The 20,462-nt window shown below is 42.0% G+C and overlaps 1 protein-coding gene across 2 annotated transcripts in view; it reads right to left on the reverse strand.

Moving 5' to 3' along the window:
- The window catches only part of TTC7A (tetratricopeptide repeat domain 7A), a 171,858-nt gene that overhangs the window by 133,253 nt on the left and 18,143 nt on the right, over positions 1 to 20,462 (reverse strand). For both annotated transcript variants that reach the window (XM_086460563.1, XM_086460562.1), the window contains exons 4-8: positions 17,526 to 17,656; positions 15,729 to 15,850; positions 8,491 to 8,569; positions 4,994 to 5,154; positions 4,490 to 4,553 (exon numbers count right to left, since the gene is read on the reverse strand). In XM_086460563.1, coding sequence (XP_086316689.1) covers positions 4,490 to 4,553; positions 4,994 to 5,154; positions 8,491 to 8,569; positions 15,729 to 15,850; positions 17,526 to 17,656 — 557 coding nt within the window. The remainder of the gene's footprint in view (positions 1 to 4,489; positions 4,554 to 4,993; positions 5,155 to 8,490; positions 8,570 to 15,728; positions 15,851 to 17,525; positions 17,657 to 20,462) is intronic.

A 20,462-nucleotide genomic window follows, 5' to 3' on the forward strand; every position in this document is an offset into this window, starting at 1 on the left:
TACAAAAGCAACAAGAGATTCTTCTTTGCCAATCTGTTCGTTGGACAGCATTATTTTATAAAGCTAGGAACTGCTGAGCTAACAGGTTTTAATTATTTCTGTGCTTAAAAATACATGGGTTTAATCTTATTCTGTTAAAGGCATGCTCACTGCCATCAGTTTGCTGTCACCAGTAAGAAGAACAGGACAAGTCCCAGTATCTTACTTCCCCCCCTCACCATCTGTTCTGTGCTCTCAGGCTCCCCAAGGTCAAATCGCCTTTAGGGATTCAAATCAGAGATAAGATGGGGATGACATTTCTAATCTTTGTTAGAGGCACAGAATTTATTAGTTTTGGATACAAGGAGCTTCATTTCCAGTATGAATGAACGTAGAGCCAAAAAAAATAATCCATGTTACCTGGTATGTTCGGTGGACCACATCAGTCAGAATCCCCAGATGCAACAGCCAGATTGCCAGGCCCGAATAAAGGGGTTTTACACTGTACGTTGGCCCTCAGATTCAAGAAGGGAGGGTTTCTAAGTGCAAACAAAGAACTTTTTCTTTTTTTTCTTTCTTTTTTACCTCAAAAGTAAACACAAAAAGTAATAGAAAGCGTTCCATTCCTGGCTCTGAGAAACTTCTGGCTAACTCTAAGGGGCAGTGCAGTCAACTCAAAATACTCCTGAGAGTGGTTATTAAAATAAACAAAGCTGCAGCTAAGGGTTAGTCCTGCCAAACCTCCCGTGCCTACGCCTTGCAGCACAAAGCACCAGAGTCCCTGATGGTGGAACCAGTGCCGTTCCCGCTGGTGGCATGACGCAGAGAAACCACGCTGCAGCAAGTCACAATATGCCCTCGGTTCTCCCCACAAACACAGTGCCACTGGTTTTGATGGGTTAAACGCAGGAAGAAAGAGAACTAGCGGTTTAAAAATAGGCCAGACCATTTTTTCCAACATGTGATAGGAACACATCATTCTACCAGCCCGAGCTTGTAAAGGCTGTCACCAGCTGGCCTTCTCCTTGGTCTCAAGGAGGGCATTTTCCTCCTCTCACAAACGCAGCCCATCCATACCATAACTCAGGCTATGCATAAGGAATGAGAATTTAGCCAGGAGGCGACAAACACCCCTAAACACAGCCCTGACTGTGGTAATCTTCAGGCTGCCTGATTTGTTTCACTGGATTCCTTCATGAGAACTCTACAGCCAACCACCGTGACTAAGTAACAGCTGGCACAACGGAGGAACACTTGCCAAACTCAACAACCGGGATGCTTTTCATTGTTTACTGAGATGCCTTAGGCCATGAAAATAGTTTCCCATTTTCAATGGGGCAGAAAGAATACAGGAGGGAACTCAGGAGAGTGCCAGGAGGAAAGAAGCCCCCAGCTTTCCCTGTAAGTGTTAATATACCCACAGAAGCATCTTCAAAGCTATGAAAGAGGCTACCATGTTATTCGGCCATCTGAAAAACTTTTACATACTTACACTCGAAGGCAGAGTGAGTCAAATACTGAAGGAACTCTTTGTTACCCCTTCAGAAGATATTCTCGTTTCATCCCACCAGAGCATGCAAAGTGGCTCCCTTCCAGTGCAAGGTAAAGGGGTAAGAAAAAAAGCTGGGGAAGCATCACAAGCCAGAACCCAGCACCACTAAGAGCTTAGAAAGGCTTCCTGGCATGTAGGGTCTGGCTCACAACACCTTAAAGGCAATTTCTTTTCTCCCTTTCCCCTCAGTTCTTGTAACCCCCGTAACATCTTCCGGGGAGTCACACAGATCCTAGTGAAGTAGACAGTAGCTTCACCTTAAGAAAGCAAGACAAACAGAAAAATAGAGTGAATTTCAGCAGCAAACTACCTAGCACCTGTATGTGCTTGGGGGGTGGGGGAGTGGAAGGTGTTCCAGATGTATGTGTCTTGAAAGAGCTGCCATGTCTCCTTTTCATCAAATTTATCACATATTTACTTCGAGGTTCTCTGATGATGTATGTTCCCCCCCAGTACATCTTTGCTCTGTGTCCCCTCCAAATCTGACAATTCTCGTGTCCCTCCTCCCCCAGTTTTGTCCCCTTTGAGCTCATTTTGGAGTGGCAAAAGTCAGAGCAGGCATGGGAAGCAGCTGTTTGGCTTTATGGTCCTGCAAAAGAGTTATAATGGGATCGTTGCTCTTTTGTGTCTTTAAAAATCAGACCGGAAAAGTACCTTTCTGAAGAGTTCTGCTCTGACAGAGCAATCAAAGCATCAGAGAAGCTGGAGAGCTCCCAGCAAGCCAACCTAATTGTATACTTCTGTTTTGTTTTAAGGGGTTCATAACTGTAAAGACTGAAAGAATGCCTAATCCAGCCAAAATCCAGGAACACCAACTACGTTGCTTACTGGCCTACAGAAACATATTGCAATAATCACTTGCCACTGACACTCTCTCCAGGAAGGAAAATATGTTCTATTCAGTTGTTAACATTATATCATTAGGGAGACCTCAACTGGAAATCTGCTTCTTGTTAAATCGTTTTCCATGAGCTTCAGCAAGTTTTAAAAAAGAAAACAAAAAGTTTCAAACAAACAACAAACCTGTCCATGAGAAACTCACTAGCCTACAAAGCAGCTGTCAAGGAAAAGATGTCTCATATCATAAATTAAACAAAATTTCCCCTTCTTAGTACTGCAACCATAAAACTACAGGAAAATATTTATGGATTGCAAACATATGTAAGAATCAGATTGCTCCCTCTGTTCCTTCACTTAGGAAGCACATTCCTGTGGTTCCTAAGTGTATTTCTATACACAGCTGTATTTCTATACACTCGCCCTGTACTTTTGTTATAACAATAAACTCATGGCAAGCCTATTGCTAATGCAAGAGGAAGGTTCAGATGTTCCATTTCCCAAAAAACAGAAAGATGGTTATGGTTCCTGCAGCGCTCCACTACAGGATCTTCGATTATTTAAGTGCTTTATATGCAGGAGATCAAAATGCCTTGCATCTACCTCCAGAAAGCTCCTATATATAGAAGGCCGCACTTAAGCACAAGCACACTTATTTAACCACGAAGCCAGCACAGCAGTCCAGTTGCTGTCAATAGCACCTTCACACTGTTTCATCCATAACTTGGTTACAGGACCAGTTTGCCATTTTACACACTTTGGGTAAAACAGAGATAACTTTCATTCCCCTCAGCAGAACAAGATTACAGAGTTCAAGGTCCCACAAGACCTTTCTGACTGCAAGCCCAGTCCCAGAAAGGACTGGAGTAGCCAGTACTGTCACAGTTCCAGACCTCTTATCTTCCTCCCACTTGGACCAACTCTGACAAGCCATGCTGACATGAGTTCTTCTGATTTCAATAGGAGTGCATGTGGTGTTCTACAAGCCCTCGTTCCTGGAGTCTCCACTTCCAATTACAAAAAGCCCTTCTAACTGCAGAAAAAAACCCTGAAAACACAAAGCACATGCACTGCAGAGGCTTAATCTAGAAAGCATTAAAAAGCACAAACTACTGTAACACTCAGATGTACGTGATTTTTTAATGTCAATTTAATATTTCGGGGTGGTTTTACCTCTTCAATTTTTTCCCAAATTTTAAAAGCAAACAATATTAAATTGCCATGTTCTGGAGAAGTTTGCAGGAAAGGGGAAAAACTTGAGCCAGAAAAAAAAGACAAAGAAAAGCTGAAGGAAGAAAAAAAACAAACCAAAACAAAGTTTCCACGGTATCTCTTTTCAATTTGTCTGAAAGCTGTTCAAAAGTTCTTAAGAGGGACATTGATGCTCCAAGGTTTTCAAATATCACTTTGAGCTACAAGTGACCGCTCAGTACAACATTCCTTACACATTTTCTGTACGTTTGCCTCTTCTCAAAACATGAAAATACTCAAAAGCTACCACGCAGGTGTTTTTCTCCACCTTTTTCCCTTCCTCTTAAAGAGATTTTTTAAAGCAACTGATGTTAGAAATAGAAATCTAATTACTTCACTGTTGTTCATTATGGATGTTTCTGCATGTGACAAAACTCCCTGTATCATCAGTAGCATCGGAAACTGCCAAAGATCACTCAGGACTGAAACAGCTAAAATACTATCCCTGCAGACTAAGGAATGCAAGCAGGATATTGTATCCTGCAAATGCTAAACACTGGGTACTACCATCATGCCTAGCTTTAGGCAACGCTCCCTTCCTCTCATTCTTGATCCATAAATCCACACAGATGTTTTGAACTGAAACATCTGTCTACTGACAACGTATCTGGATGTCAGAACCTGCAAGCAGCTATGGTGAATACAGTCACTTCACCTTCTTGACAATTCCCAAAACCTTTCACTGACGTTCCACTTAATAAAAGTGGTGTCACGAATAAAGGAATAAATAGCATTTCCTGTTCAGGAGCCGAATCCTTGCTTCTGGTTATCCAGGGAAGATTCTGTAAACAGAACCAACCAGAAGACTTGACATGGAAACGCCAGATATTCCTTTGTGCTATTAGTATTACAAACTCATTTTTGGCTTACCATGGATTCACTGATTAAGAGGAGAAGAAGAGCCTCTTCTACGTTGTCTTGAGGGCAGTATGCACTGAAAGATAGAACACATTTTTCTGAGGAAGGTCAAGAGTTATCCTGTCAGCCTCTTTCTCATTTCACAAGAGGAGCAGTAACTTGAAACATCTCATACATAATTCATTTGCTAGGCAATACCTCCTTTTGCAGGTTCACACATTAAAAGCTCTGCAATATATCCTAGATGAGCTACACTGAACCATAAATAGATTATCTCCATTTCACAGCAAAAGACAGTTATTTGGTTGGATTTTCTTTTTTTTTTTTTTTTCCCTAGGAAGAAAATCAAACACTCAAGGATTAATGTTTTATTTTTCCAGCAGGCCTTTTGATGGGAAGTTAAAAACAAGAACACGCAACTACTACGTGAATCAGTGACATAATTAGCAGTACCAAATAATGTTCAAACACTCTTCTTCCTCCTGCTAGTAAACTGAAACGAAAAAGAACGCTTACTTCTCTTCTGCGTACAGCTCGGGCCTCCGACAAAGAAGATTGCTAACATAAGACTGATCTTCCTTGTTCATGAACTCAGGAAGCGGATCAGATAAAGGGCTCCAGTAACAGTCTTCACTGAGGGAATGGAGAAGTACTTGGGCTAGCTGTCTGGCTGCAGTCTGGAGATGAGTGAACAGCACAAAAAGAGACATATCAGCGAAGCTTTCTCCAATACAACAGATTCACCCCTCCCCATGTTCCAGCTTGGGAAGAAGATGTACCAACACCATGTCAGTACCACTCTTCTGAAAGCCAGAGCTGCTAAAACAGCTGCTAAAACATCTACAGCAGTGGCAGTTTATTCCCTCCTCTGAAAAGGCCAGCCTTCTGTGTTCAGATGGTCTTGTTGCAAAGCTCTAGGAAAAAAGTATCAAGAAGGCCTGAGAGCCAGAGACATTTTGGTGAAGGAAGACAACCGATTGCCACACGGACCACTGAGCAAATCTCACAAATGTTACTATATTAGACTATGATGGCACTCCACTGTCTTCTCAGCCTCAGAATTCCGTATGCAAATCTCAGCTCAGAGGCTACTTTTGTATGAGGGTTTTCTAAAAAAAAAAAAAAAATAATAAAAAAAAATCAACCCTTTCTCTGTTAATATCACTCTTCCTGCAGCCTTTTACAGCTTCATCTCAGTACTGCTTCTCTCTTTTTTTGCTGTAATAACAGAGAGAGGAGAGAAGAGGGTTAGGAACTTGAGATGGCAACATCACATGTATTTTTTTGACCATCAATTGTCCGAGGATCCTTAAATACTTGCTTTCTGGTTCACACGCATATCTGGCAAGCTGGGCCCAAAAGGGGGCAAGTTAAGTTGACTTTATAAAACTATCTTTGGCATTTGTCCTTGTCCCCACCCAACAAATCTCTAATTTTTTGCACTGTAAACATATGAACATGCAAGCAAGCACAGAGACATAAAAATGGGTAACATCTTCTGTGAATTCTAAGCAGCGCAGCACTCTAAGCTGTCAAGTAAATACTGCACAGAACAGAGACAGGCTGGAACTTCAGCCCTTCTGTCCTAATAGTCATAAATACTATTTTGGAACATCTCTGACTATTGCCTATGTATTTCATACGCAATTTACACTTTGAGATGTGTTAAGAGACCACCAAGAGTCACTTTCTTTTAAATACCAGGATAGGTATGACTGATAAACTGAAGCATTACCCCACTTGAGGTATGACTTCTACAGGACCAAATAAATCATACTAAGGTTAAAGTTTATCAGATTCAGTAAAATAACTTCTTTTGATGCAAAGTTCTTTATTGTCATCCATGTCACCACACATGAATTCACTGAATTAGTCTAAAATGCAACCACAGTAGTGTGCACTGTTTCTTAAACACCAGAAAGGGAAGTTTCATAGATGTACCGAGCAAACGGCAAAGTGATCTGAATGTATGACGGTGCCTCAAAGAAATATTGTCACGTACAACTCGCTGGAAACCCCAAGACCTTCCATGCACGCCTACTGACATGTTACAGAAAGCCTTCTGTTTCAAACTAGGCTTTTCTATGCTTTTTATAGCAAGTAACCATGAGCAAGATGGCCTAGGGCTCTGCAACATTACCCAGTATCATTTTATAGTCTCAGTGTGCAATTATTTAGTCAGTTTTACCCTGAGGAGCCAAGTCTCCTATGTTTTTTCCTACAGTCTTACAGGGGAGGGAAAAATAATATGCCAGCAACAGAAAGATCCCTACTGGTTCACACAGAAGTAGGAGTACAGTTTGTGATAAGCCTTTCAAAAGGCTAGCACCAAATACTTTTAGTGTCTTTGATTTTAACACACAGTACAGTAGCTGTGTAAATCAGCTTCACTCTTGTTTTGAATAAGACCAAACAAACCAGAACAGGCCAAGACTCTGATTTATGTTATTACTGCCTTTGGCTAAAAAAAGCATCATTATGCTTGAAGAACACTGTGATCCCACAAATTAGGGAAAAAAAAAAAAAAACAAACCAACAAAATCACACATTTCACTTTCATGCTTGAAAAACTTGTTTAATTAACCACGTTCCTCCCTTTGCCCTCTTGACAGCTCCTTAAAAATAAGTAAATCAAAATGCAACTTCCAGTAAAATGGAAATCCCAGAAAAACTATTGGATAAACACCCTCAGATTTCCCCTTAGGGATAAATCCCCCAGGGGTGTTGTACAGCTCTCCCCAGTTGCACAGGGACAGGAGCATTTGAGTGCCAGGTTCTGTAATGGTATAGGAACAGCAGATGGTTAGACTCACTTCAGCAAAATGATAAAACGAGCAAGCAAGAAAAATCCCCTGAACCCTGATCTCAATGTGGAAAAGGATGCAACCATTTGAATGTGACAATTATTTAAATCACCTCCTCTAATTCCCTGCACAAACTTCCACACGCATCTGTATTCTCAATTGGGCACATAAGGTGATCCCAAGGCAATGAGACAACTCATTTCCAGAAAGAAGTTCCAAAATATACAGGTGTGAGGAATCTAGGCACAAAAGCCCCCACGAAAGCCTTTCTGCTGGCACCTTCATTTTAGCTCTGCATTTACACGTGAGCTAGACACAGCCAGTCCACCCATTGGAACCTGGAACTCTCCATCTCCAAAATGCTGTGCAAACCCATGCCCACCTCCCTCGCCAAACTACTCTGGAATTACACAAAACACAAAGCTGAACCAAGCACAAAACGAGTTTAGTTGTATCGACATCAATGCTTTTAGGGCTGCAAAGTTTTCATTCATATTCTCAAGATTGCTACTCTCCATGCTGTTGACCTTGTCACCTCCTGAGTAACTTCAGGACAAGATTTCTTAAAAGAGGAAACAGGGAAGAACCAGTTAAAGATCTAACAAGTTAAACAGGCACATAAATAACTTTCTCCATGAGTTCTTTACCAGAGGCACTCGGGATAACAGGATGCTGAACGCCAACACCAACAAAAAAAATAATTAAAAAAATTAAAATTGCTCTGTACTGTACTGAAGGGAGTTGTACGGGAAGAACCTGAAGCACTTGAGTCTAAAAAAAGCACTGCTTGTTGCAAAAGCCAGAAGTACTTAGTGCTTCCACACGAAAATGCGAAAAGGTGTGCATGCACACACTGAAAAGCAAGAAAGAAAACAAGATATTATCACCTGAGGACAGCACTGTCAAACTAAATACATCCCTATTTCTACCGGGGCTAGAAAGCACACTGAAAAACACCCCGAAAGTAAACCACATGCCCAGCTCTGAAGGCTTGAGAGTTTCAGTTGGGCAGGTCTTTGAATTAAGTGCATCATTTGAACCATCACTTCCAAAAGTTTTAAAAAAATAAAAAAAGAAAGAAAGAAAAAAAAAAAAAGGCAATCGGTCAGGTGAGGACAAATACATTTTCATCCTACTGCACTGGTTAATAAAGACAGAGAATTCCTGCATAGCAGATTACCTCACCTTCCCATCTCCCACTTTCCTTACCATTTTGAAGGTCTGAGTAGCTTTTGTTTCCACACTCCGTAGTATTTCTCGCAGACTCCTCATTCCTTTCACAATATTTCTATGGGGAAGGCAGAAAAAAAAACCATCATAAAAAAGCCAACACAAAACCAGCACACTGAAGAAAAAATACTTTTATGATGTGCCAAAGCTTGGCAACAAACTTGACATTCAAACCAACCCATGAAACAATCACTACTGCTGTATGCAGCAGCGAGACAAGTCACTCTGAGGCACAGATAGGACAATGGCACCGAGCGAGGCAGCGACTGTAGCATGCCTACTCCAGATGGCTGCCGAGGAGAAGATCACATTCACATTTGACGAACAGAGGGGACATTTGGAAGCCTTTCATAGCTCGTATTTATAAAGCAGATGCTTCTTCTTAAAAGCATCCACATCTCCTCTTCATACACACAGACTGTACTTGTTTGAATTATATTGAGCTTACGTGATGCTTTTAAATGACGATTCCATTTAGGTGGTGCTTAAACGCCTTGTGTCTGATGGTCCAGACACACGATGAAATTACAATGGTTTAAACAGTTTATTATCAGGCAGCTAAGTTGTGGTAACTGTCTGCAATCACAGCTTAACCTGCAATAAACAAGGGTTAGGCTAAAAAAAAAAATCAATCACATTACTCTGCATACACCGTGAGCAAATAAAGCAGACTAGTTGCCAAATGGTATCTTAATCACATGTCTGAGCACTAAGAGAGATGCTAGAAGGAAAGATTAAACACTAGATATACTAGTTAACACACTTGCAGCCCGCAGGCTCTTCAAGGCTAAAGACACGGCCCTACCACCACAGTAACTACAAAATGGTTCAGGTCACTTTCATTGGAGGGTGGAAGCTACTCAGAGAAACACATTTGCCATTAATATTGGCTACATAAAACCAAACCCTCAAGCTTATGGTCACCAAGTCACAGATTGTGAACGCATGTGGCCTTATTTCCAAACAATACTCATCTCAAAATTTTAAACTCCGAGGTAGTCTGTAGATTACCTAATTGTGAGCAATCTACAGACAAGCAACAGAGTAAGGCACAAGCAAAAACACTGGTGACTTGTCCCTGTGGAACAAGTCAGATACACTCTTTCTTTTTTTCCTTCACTTCCTCTTAAATAAATGACATGCTTTGAATTTATCAAGGGAAACAAGTTCAACAAAGTTTATGTAAGTTGGGCTTTAATGCTTCAGCAAGTTCCTCAATTACAGGGCCAAGACATCAGGTGCTTTTCTGTGGGTCTAGCAAAGACTGTACCCACAAAGATGCAGTTCTGGACCTTAAACTGAGGAAAGCAATAAAGCACGTGGTGATATTTGTGCACATGACTAGTCACACCAAATCCAACAGAATTGTTCACACGCCATTTATTACCAGATAAGTCAAAAATCAGTAAATTCCTCGAGCTAAACAAAACGCACCTGCCTGACCGCTCTCCTTCGTTACTGAAAACTACTGGCATTTACTGTGCTTCCTTGGGCTCCTTAAGAGGCTCCACAGAAGAGTTACAGTGTATAACAGTTCTACAAGATTTTCAAAAATGCCTATGTTTAGACTTCTTGTTAGGATAATGGTATCTGTCTTAATAAAGTGTCAATGAATTCCATTAACTAGCATCAGAAAGAAGACGAGTGACCACTTGCAAAGTCAATTAATTCCACATTTGGCACATACTTAAGAGATGAAAAACCTAGAGAATGTGCTAAAAAGCGACAATTCTGTTCTCAGAGAACTGCGGCACCATTTCAGATCCACTTTTTAGACAAGGCCATAAACCAGGTTAAGCTTCATGGCAGAAACACCTTGCTCTGGGGGAGAGAGGAAAAGGAAGGACTATTGACACACTGAAGTGAATGAAAGAATTAACGGCAAATAGCTGCCCGTCCGCAAGTAGTTAGGGTTGAAACCATGAACCGTAGGACAAATGTCAGGAACACCTTCAACAGAAGGCAGGAGTGCAAAATAGGAGCACAGGAGGAACACGCAGCACTCACCACCTCCCAGACAGGTGCTTGTGTGGTCAAGTTCTCCCCGAGAGCCCCTGCTCCGCACTCTGAGCGCTCAACTCTGACACATGCAAAGCATCTGACAACGATACCAGTTCTACAGGACTGAAGATTTGGTTTGGCAGCTTTCACATTTTGAACTTTATTGAGCCATGACAGCGAACAGAGCACACCTGCCAGCAGTCTGCAAACATACCTCACTACAAGAGTCTGTCTTTCCGCTCTACTGCTCCAAGCCAGGAGGCCATCCAAGCACACATTGCATTTTAAGCACATGAATTGCTCTACTCATAACAATAAGGAACTTACTGTTCCATTAACAGATGTCCTTCGTATACAAACCATGCACTTGAAGAGAATTTTTTTTTTTTTTTTAAACTAGGACCTGAAGAAGTTAACAAAAAGAAAAGTATGTATGTAGATAAGTGGATAAGGATGCAAACATAAAGCCTCTGGCAATCCATGGTGAACCCATTTGATCTTGCCTAGATCAACTAAGCAATCTTGAGAGCAATCTGCAGGACTTGGATAGAAGACTATCTGGAAATCCCAGGTTCTGTTGCCTCAAGCCATGGCATCGTAAGTGAACATCAGATCATGGAAATTAGATGAATTGGAAGAGTCCATGGGCCCCTATTGCACTGCTAAGATGCCAGGAAAAGAAACGAGGAAGAACAGGAAGGGAAAAATCACATGGTCATTGAACTGCCTTGGTTTTAGCCAGAGAGGCATTAAAAAAAAAACAAACCATGATGAAATGCAGTTTAGGATTCAATTACAGCTAATCTAATAAAGAGGAACACAGAAAATCATGGGCACAAACTGTGACAAAGAGCACCTTGAACCCAGCCAGTCCAGCTTGTACAAAACAAAAAAGATTTTCATGCCAAGTACCCTGTTAAACCACAGTAATTAATTATGAGTCCATGAATCAAAGCAGTTCTATCACATTTGTGTCATATTGTGGTTAACACTACACAAAATTTTGAGGTACATGAAAATAAAGAAATTCATTATTTTCTATGCAAATTGCTGGGGAAAATACTGATACGAACCAGAGTGGACCATGGACGCAGAGGTCTGCAAAGATCATGTTCTTGTCTCCACTCGTTAACTGTTAAAACAGCCACTAACAGATGGAAGAGACCATCTTGAATGACTACATGGCAGTCTGCAGAGCTACCTCTCCTGGGAAAAGCAGCACCTTAAGCACAAAGAGCAACAACCATTGCCTCTGCCCAGCTCCTTTTGTATCTTTGCATCTCACCCAGGTTTCTAAAAATTCACAATCTCTCCTTAAACAGTTGTTCATGCATAGGCACAAAACATACCTGAAGAAGCAAGCCTCAGATTCTCAGATTCCTATGAATGAAGTTAGAGAAATAACTACAACAAAGCACATTCGAGTTTCCTAATGGCAGCCTGTCTAACAGAAGTGGGGCTCTCAAAAAAAAAAAAAACAACCTCAAAACAAAAATAATACAAAACAAAAGCTTAGCACTTAGCTAGATCCATCCAGTAGGCAGCAAGACTGACTCCCAAACTACCAGCTGCAGTGTCTTGGTGGCCTGGATAAGGTGCTAGATTGTGAGGACTGAAGAGGAAATAAATGACAAGAAAGCCCACATAAATTCCTCAGAAGATAGGAGTAGACTGACAGAGACTGTCCTGCCTGCCACTGTACGTTAGAATCTACTGTAAAATAACACATACACGAAGCTAGTCTTTCAAAATGCTTGCAACTGAAGCCTACAAAATTTCAAAAAGGGAACTGAGCATTCTAGAAAACTGACAGGAGACAGGAAGAGAAAGAATTGTGTAAGCTTTCCCTACTGGGCGTTTTCATCAAGGTTTTCCAAAGTAATTTAGGTTCTAACTTGAGGGATCATAAGGAAATCTGATTTCTAATAAGTGCTTAATATTTATTTTTCAGAAATTAATTTTCTTCAAAAATGTCCCACACAGAGCTTCTAAAACCAACCACATCCTTTAGAAAGCTCTGACTTTGTCCGGCCTGTGAAACTCCACACGTACTTCAAGGGCCACTAAGGGGGCAGCACATACATAACCATTACTTCACGCAGGCGAAGCCTGTTTGCCTTAAGAAAATACTGTAAGCATCTTGACCAAAGCCTCCATAACAGTATAAAGTAGCAACACCTGTTCAACACCCTGAAAGGAAAGGCAGTAAGAAGTGAGCCTAATCTTCACACAGCCACAAAAAAAAAAACAAAAAAACAAAAAAAAACCACAACCCAAAAAACCCCCCAAAACAACAACAAAACAAAACCCAGAGCAGATGCTAACATGAAAGAAATCTGGCTGCCTCCTACAGTACGACAGCACCTGCCTGCCTATATTCTGCATCCCCAACAACAACATTGCTCACTGGAAGAATAAAAGAAAGCTTTCTTGGGATGCAGCAAGGCAATCAACTGCAGGAAATGTGTCTTCAGCAACACAATATTTTTAAGTAAACATCTTATTAAAAGCTTCTTGGACTTCCACAGCTGCAAGACTTGCTGGTCCTTACAGCCGGTGGCTCAACATCTGAAAGGGAGACCAGACCTTTGCTTTGTACTGGTGCCTTCTTCCCACTGCATACTGCAACAGAAAAGGGCGGCCCTGACCATGCTCTGAAAGGACCGTGCCTGTTACTGGCAGCAGAAACAAGAGCACAACACCACCACTCATATCCTTCAGCTCTTCTGCCTGGCAAGACAAGAATAAAGCACTTGTTATTGCTTTTCTACGCATGTGCTGCTGGGGAAGGAAATCCCCTCTGGTAGGACCTACCCCTCTGCCAGCCTGAGCGTTCGTCATCCAAGGCTTATTTCCTACCTGAACGCCCTGGAAGCAACAAGGAGAACAAAAGCATTTCTTTGAGCTGTTCAATATCAGGTGGAGAAATGTATTATACACACGAAGCATCCTCAAGAGCTTCTTCCTACTTCCCGCATCCTTCCTTAATATATCCCAATGCTGCTTATGCCCTCTCGTGGCAGAAACCACACATTAATACGAGCTGGGGGCACACAGACAAGCTGAGGAGTCCCACCGGGCTCCTTTCGCCCCCACGGGACCTTTCATTTCCCTGGCTGGTGTTTCTCGCTTGCACTGGAGGAGGCGAGGAGCGTGTGGGGCTCTGCTCCAGTCCCATCCACGGGAGCTCCATTGTACCAACTGGGATGCTCTTTCATCAGGTGACAGCTAGAGAGAACATTTTGCTGCTATTGCAGCAATTCAGTTTATAATCAAAGCGCTGCTTAATTCACACATGTATTTTGATTCCAAATTGTCTTCCTGTAGGGTATTTTTGTGGGTTGTTTTTGGGTGTATTTTGGTTTTGTTTGGGAGTTTTTTTGTGTGGGTTTTTTTTGTTAGTTTTTTTGTTGGTCGTGGGTTTTGTTTCGTTTTTCAAGGCTGTCACAAAAATAACACAGTACAGGAGCAATCAGGGCCCACAGTAAAAGCTAAAACAACCCACTGGATATATTGAACTGATGAAGACTGTATTTAAAACATCACTGAATAAAATGAATATGAGTGAGTTTGATATTCAGAAGGTGCTAGATGGACAGATGCCTAGAGGACATGAGTGCCATATGTTTTAAATGAGATTTCATTTTATTATATAGTTAATGGGTTTACTGGCAAGAGCTAAGCTTTTTCTTTGCCACGAGAATAGCAAAAGGCTAGGAAAGCACATGTTGTGCCACAGCTGGTCAACCACAAATTCACCCAGGAAAACCATATACCTGTCCTCTACTGCCAAGGTGATATTGAGACTGTGCCTTATACTTAGAAGTCCTTACTTTCTTTACACATAAACTCGTACCCCCCTGACTAAAGGTGTCATTTCACAACATTTGGGCTTCGTGTATTTGTAAATCTTTGGATTAAACAAGGCCTACCTGAAGGCACCTCTCATGGATATGCTTATGAGTACAGCTTCACTGTACATGCAGGCTTTTAATTAGAGAATGAGGAACATAAAGGCTACTCACAGTTGCATTTAAAGTAATTATTGGGGGATAAAAAAAAACTAGTAAAAAAGCCCTAAACAAGAAGCAACATCTCCTCAACAGATTGAAAAAGCTGGTATCAATTTTCTACACAAGATTTTAAAGCGTTTTTTGCTGGGATTTTTTCATTTTCTTTGAAGTTTTCTTCCTTTCAATCTTCCCTCAATTTTCGCTTTCTTCTCCAATTCACTCAGCAGGAAAAGGAGGAGAAGCAAAGAAAATGAGAGAAAATATCTCTGACTGGGGGTGAAGGTGAAAAAAAACAGCCAAAACTCAAACACTTTCAAAGATGGTTTGCCTAAAACAGTTTATAAAACTTCGACCAATAATATTGCACAGAGCAGTGAGAAATTCTGTATCTGATTTCTTGAGAACAAATGGGATCATATGGTGCAAGAACAGGACTAGGGAAGGATGGATTCCTACAAGTACTGTTTACACATGCTGAAAAGATTCTCCCTACGTGGCAACCTCTCCATCAGCTAAATAGAGTTGATCATCTTTTTGAAGACACTGCCTGGTTTAGGAACAGCATGCTCTCACCAGTGGTCTTTGGAAGTGGGCATTTACAACATCTCTTTCATTGTTCCTGAGAGGGTTTTCCTCAGGTGAAATTCACTGTAGGCTTGTAGATACCAAGTCCTCTTGCCCTTCCAAGTTTCACTGGGAGCTGTATTTCAGAGGAGTAATAAATACCCTGAGGCAGCACTGTTCCCACATGCATTCTCTCTAGCAAAACCACACAGACTTAGGGTATTGATCAGGACATGCAAGATCTTAAATAAACAAACGAAAAAAAAAAACCAAAAGAAACTACCCTTAAGACCTCACTGAGCTCTAAACCAGGCCCTGTGGCTGGACATTTTAAGAGCACACAGCAGCGTAAATTCCACTGTCTCTTTACAGCCAAACTCCCCTCATCTCCACAGGGAATAGAGCTGAGTCAAGACAACAAAACTGTCCTACTCCACCCTACTTCTGGGTCTGGAAAAACGAAGCTTAGGACTCTTAAGAAAGAGAGAGACAAACAGGAGGGAGGGAAGGACACTGAGGGGACTTGAGGTGAGCCAGCAGCAACAACGTCACGAGCACATACAAAGAAATAAGCCTTCATCTGTTCTGAGATAAAACATGCAACGTTATCTATTTTTATCAACATCTGCATCCACCTACCCCTTCTTTAAATGAGTCACATAGGCACTCTGCAGAGCTGCTTCCAGGAAGTAGGAAAGTTCAAACTCAGAGTAAGTCACATTGCTGCCCTTGATACTCCTTGAATGTGTGTTGTTTAAGGTCTGTGAGGGAAGGAAAGAAATATCCGGGATTACAGACGACTGTTTGAACTACCCAGTTCCCCATGAGCCTGAGACATCTCCAACAATAAAATGTTACCTTTCTGCCATCAAATTGCTCCTCAGCCTACTTGAAAACATACTATTATCCACTATCATTAGCTATTCAAAAATCTCTCAAAGTCAACTTTTAAATAAACTATACAGTGACTTCCATGAAATATTCTGCATGCAATATGAGGTTTGAAACACCATACCTTCTAACTTTCTACTTACTTCATTAAAAGTTGGAAAGCTACACATTAAGACCAAGGGCTTCAGAAGTACTACTACTCCAACCACACAGATCCAGCATCTTGCACAGAAATATTAAAGCAATGTTTGAGTAGGTATGTCTAGCTTAATGTAACATAAACATTTGTTAAGAGTTAGTAAGCTACCAGGAGTCCTGATGGAAGAATCTTAGCCCTTCCTCTGTTTCTTCTATCAAACCCTTCTTGCTTTTGCTTCCTTACTGGTAACAAACAGCTTACATTGCTGAAAGTTGCCATGACTGGACTGTCCAAAGCAGGGTTTTACATCCAGGACTGGAGAAGGCCTACAGACTTTTGGTACAGCTATCAGTAATCCTGCATCCTTGTCTCTGTGTCCAGAAGATGAATGAATGACAGTTCAAACTCTTTCCCTTCTTCGCAGACCCAAGCTGTCAGTAAAAACATTTACATGCCCAATACTGGCAGGAACTCATCCTTCTGCAAGGGAAGGACAGTACTTAACTTTAAATAAAAAGGCCATTCAGCTTTTTCCTACAAGGAAACAGACCAGACAACTTTTTAGCTGGCTTGCTTAATGAATTTTTATATATGCACTAAGGTCATTTTTCCTTGTTGTAATGCAAGTAAAACCAAAACCTGGAACAGACGCACACCTTTGCTGCTGAGAAGAGCAGAAATACCTTGTCAGAAGGTCAAAGGCCGTTAAGTTACAGAGGAACAGGTAATATGCATTGCTATCAGTGCTGCTGGTGAGAAGCGTAATGTGTGGCAAAGGGCGGGTGGGAGCACGTGGTGTGCCAGAGACCATTAAGCATGTGCCCAGCAAACCAGTGGCAAGTATTTACAGCTCAGTGGAGGGCCCACAGTACTCATCTTACTCAGCATCCTAGCCAACTGACTAAGCGGTTACTCACTACTAATGAACTAGGTTCCTCCAGTTTCACTTGGAAAAGGTGAAGTGCTGGCAGTTAAACTGCTACAGCTGACCCAAAACGGTTACTCTGAGCTTGTTAAGGATCTCAGTATCCGCTACTGTGTGCCATTTACACGGTATCTCTGTAAAATGTCTTTAGTTCCTTCATGCTGGCACTTGCTATGCAAAGTTTGTAGTCCCTCTTTAGTAAGAGCTAAACTTCAGATACAACCTGAGCATATCTGAAGTATTCAGTGCTTTACCACAGGCAAAACTGGTTTCCAGACCTCATTCACAGAGGAAAAGGGCAGAGACCAGATAAACTGCTGCTCTGCAACAGTTTATACTGAGAAATCTCACTCCTTCCAATTCAGTTCTCATACTCCTTATCGTCTATGATCACTTGGCATTTCCCCATCATTTTTGCCAGCAAAACCCTGGAAATTGCACCCAGGCCACCAGGTAACACCCAGAGCACATTTCTTCTTACCTTTTCAAGCTCCTGCAAGTACACCTGGGCAATGACACACGCTGTCTCAAAACAAGCCATGACTTCCTCCTCCCTTTCACACAGTCGAGCACGTGAGGCAACTGAGTTGGTTGAGCGCTCCAGTGACAGACCTGCAAAATGGCAACATCTTCTTTAACTGGAGCCCACCAACAGCAGCATGGCTATGTTATTCCTTCATTTACCAGCTGACAGGAAATTTTTTCCATAGGTGGGTTACCCCTTGTTTTAGTGACTTTCAGGAAAAAAACCCACAGGAAAACGTAGTTCCTACACATGCAAGGCATTTTTGTCATGCTGCTCTAACACACAGTGCCACTGCCCACTTCTACAGTGCCTCTCAAACACTTTTTGAAGAAAGGACAAAGGTAGGGATGAGCAAGCAGAGAAATTAAGACCTGTATTTCCAAAAACAGCTATAGATTTTGGGTGCTGTTTCAGAATCGCTCTGGCACTGGATTTTGTAATTTCTAAGCATCCACTATTCCAAGTGAAGCTTTCAATGAGCAGCAGTTTTGAGGGGAAAAAACCCTGGAAAACTACACCAAAACAAAGCTGGAAAATCGGAGGCCTCTCTTGGAAAATGTGAGCACATGCAAATTGCACACGGACACACAGCAAGCTCTTGGCAAGGCACAAGAGACTCTTAACCACAAGATCACCCTCTTTTCCAAAGAAAGGAAAAATCCCTGGGTTTTGTACTACTAAAAGTCTTTCTTGTATCATCATCCAACTGCACTTACAAACAAAGAGCTTCTTAATGAAGACCCACAGCTCTTGCCCATACATGAAAAACCTTTATTATCAGATCCTTGTCTGGCATCCCACTATGACACCCTTTATATCTCTAAATTTACTTGGAGAGGCTACACATCCATATACCAATTTTAGTCTTAGTGTAGGTTTTTATGCCACACTGGATCTCTACAATACACCACTGCTTGGAAACGTAGATCTTCTACACTAAACACAACTGCACTGATGCCAGCAGCCCAACACAGGTTGTAAAAAGTTCAGCACATGCTTCCCAATAAATTTTATGTATAACAACACTCCCTAATACCAACGAAAAATGGGTAAGATGTAACACCAAATCCTAGTGTTCTTGACACAGATCCACAGAGGTGACTAAAGAAGAAAGAGTTTAGCTGTCTGGACTGCCTTTCCAGGGAAGCGATTTAGACTGCTGCAGCATACGGCAAAGGATTCTGCTCCACGTGAGAGCACCACATGTACCAGGAGCCACGCTCTCCTGGGCCTCCGCAATCCCAGGAGGCACGGCACCTCAGCACAGCTCATTTCAAGAGTGTCTGGTAACAAACTGCTGCGAGGCAGCAATGGGGAACCAGGTTTCCCCATGATGAATGATGTGGTACAAGCGCTCACGGTGAAGGAGCCTGAGGTTCCTAGGCAGGCTGGACTTTGTTTACTTCTCATGTTCAATGTTTCTGTTTTGTCCCCTTGGTTACTCTGCTATGAGTTTCCCTATCTTATGTCCTGTATTTGAGCCAGACTTGAGCAGTTGGATCAGCGGGTTGAGAAGAGAAGATGCCACACTGGTGCAAGCTCGGGAGGTGGCTCCCCGCTCCTCCTGCCCTCTCCCAACTCAGAAGTGCGCAGCACGTTCCCTCAAGGACCTGTATCTTGGAGGAACTCACGTTAGCACCTTTCACCTTTGAAACTCCTGACCAGAGCAGAGCAGGGGGAGTGGATTTACTTCAAACTGACAGTGTGGGGGGGGGACAGGGATAACCATCCTTTTGCTGCTTTTAACTAACGCCCATTCCATGTTCTCTCTGTTCTACCAACACACACCTTGTACAACATCCAACACTAACAGATTTTGTCTTTTAGTCCACCTATGAAACCTCTGGCTTTATATCATGGTTGTTTTCCCATTATTTCAAAGCCTCTATTTCTTAACCCTGTTGCTATGTAATGAAGGGGAAAAGAGGATGTTAACTCTATACAGAAAAACAAACCATCCAGTGCTGAAGCTAGAACAATCAGCCTACAAATATTCTTCTTAGATCTGTCACAGTTATATCTACCTCTGAATTTCTAATTATCCCCCTTAACAAAAAATAAATTATAAGGAGTGGTGCATTTCCCATTCCCTTAAGTGCAAAGCAGAGCTAAGGGCCCTGACAGAAATCTAGTACAATCCACTGACATTCATACACATGCAGCATTTAATCAGACTGCAAGAGCCATCCTAGCACAGTCTGTACGGGGGCGGTTACCGTGGGAGATGTCACACAGCGAGAACAGGCTGATAAAAGCCATTTACATACATGCCACAGCCCACTGCAAGGAGTTACTATCTCTAAGCTCCGACGTGGGGGAGGAAAGCAAGAGGCCTTTGCCAGCACCAAGTACTGGCAATAAACATGCCCATCCATGCAGTCAGAAAAACAGAGCTGGGGCTGATCAGAGACAGGGGAACGAACGAACATCTCCTGAAAGGTTTCTTGCCATAGTAAGTACAGATCAATATACAGCATATTAAAACAGATCCTATGATACATTGCACACATTTTCCTACTTGTAAAGGGCAAGAAGGAAAAATGACCCACATGATGTGACATTAGTCATGGTTCTTTCTCCTCATACCATAGGCACTGACCTCATGTCATCAGAGTATAAAACCTTCTACAGAATCCGAACAGGGCTATTCTTCCCAACCATAGAAATGCAATGAAAAGAAAAATTACAGCAAGCAGACTGCAAATCCAGTAGACAAACAGAAGAGTAACAACAGAAGTTCCCTACGGTTGCAGCCACCAAGACAGTTCTCACACTGCAAAGCCCCGACAATTACAGATTTGCTCAAGGTGCAGTTGGACAAGACTGTTTACAAGCCCTCCAGTCCTGAGAGCACAGATTCTACTAACTCTTCTCCATATCCCAGTTACCAGC

The sequence above is a fragment of the Leptosomus discolor genome, chromosome 2, assembly GCF_034619465.1.
Source record: "Leptosomus discolor isolate bLepDis1 chromosome 2, bLepDis1.hap2, whole genome shotgun sequence".
Classification (NCBI taxonomy): Eukaryota; Metazoa; Chordata; class Aves; order Leptosomiformes; family Leptosomidae; genus Leptosomus; species Leptosomus discolor.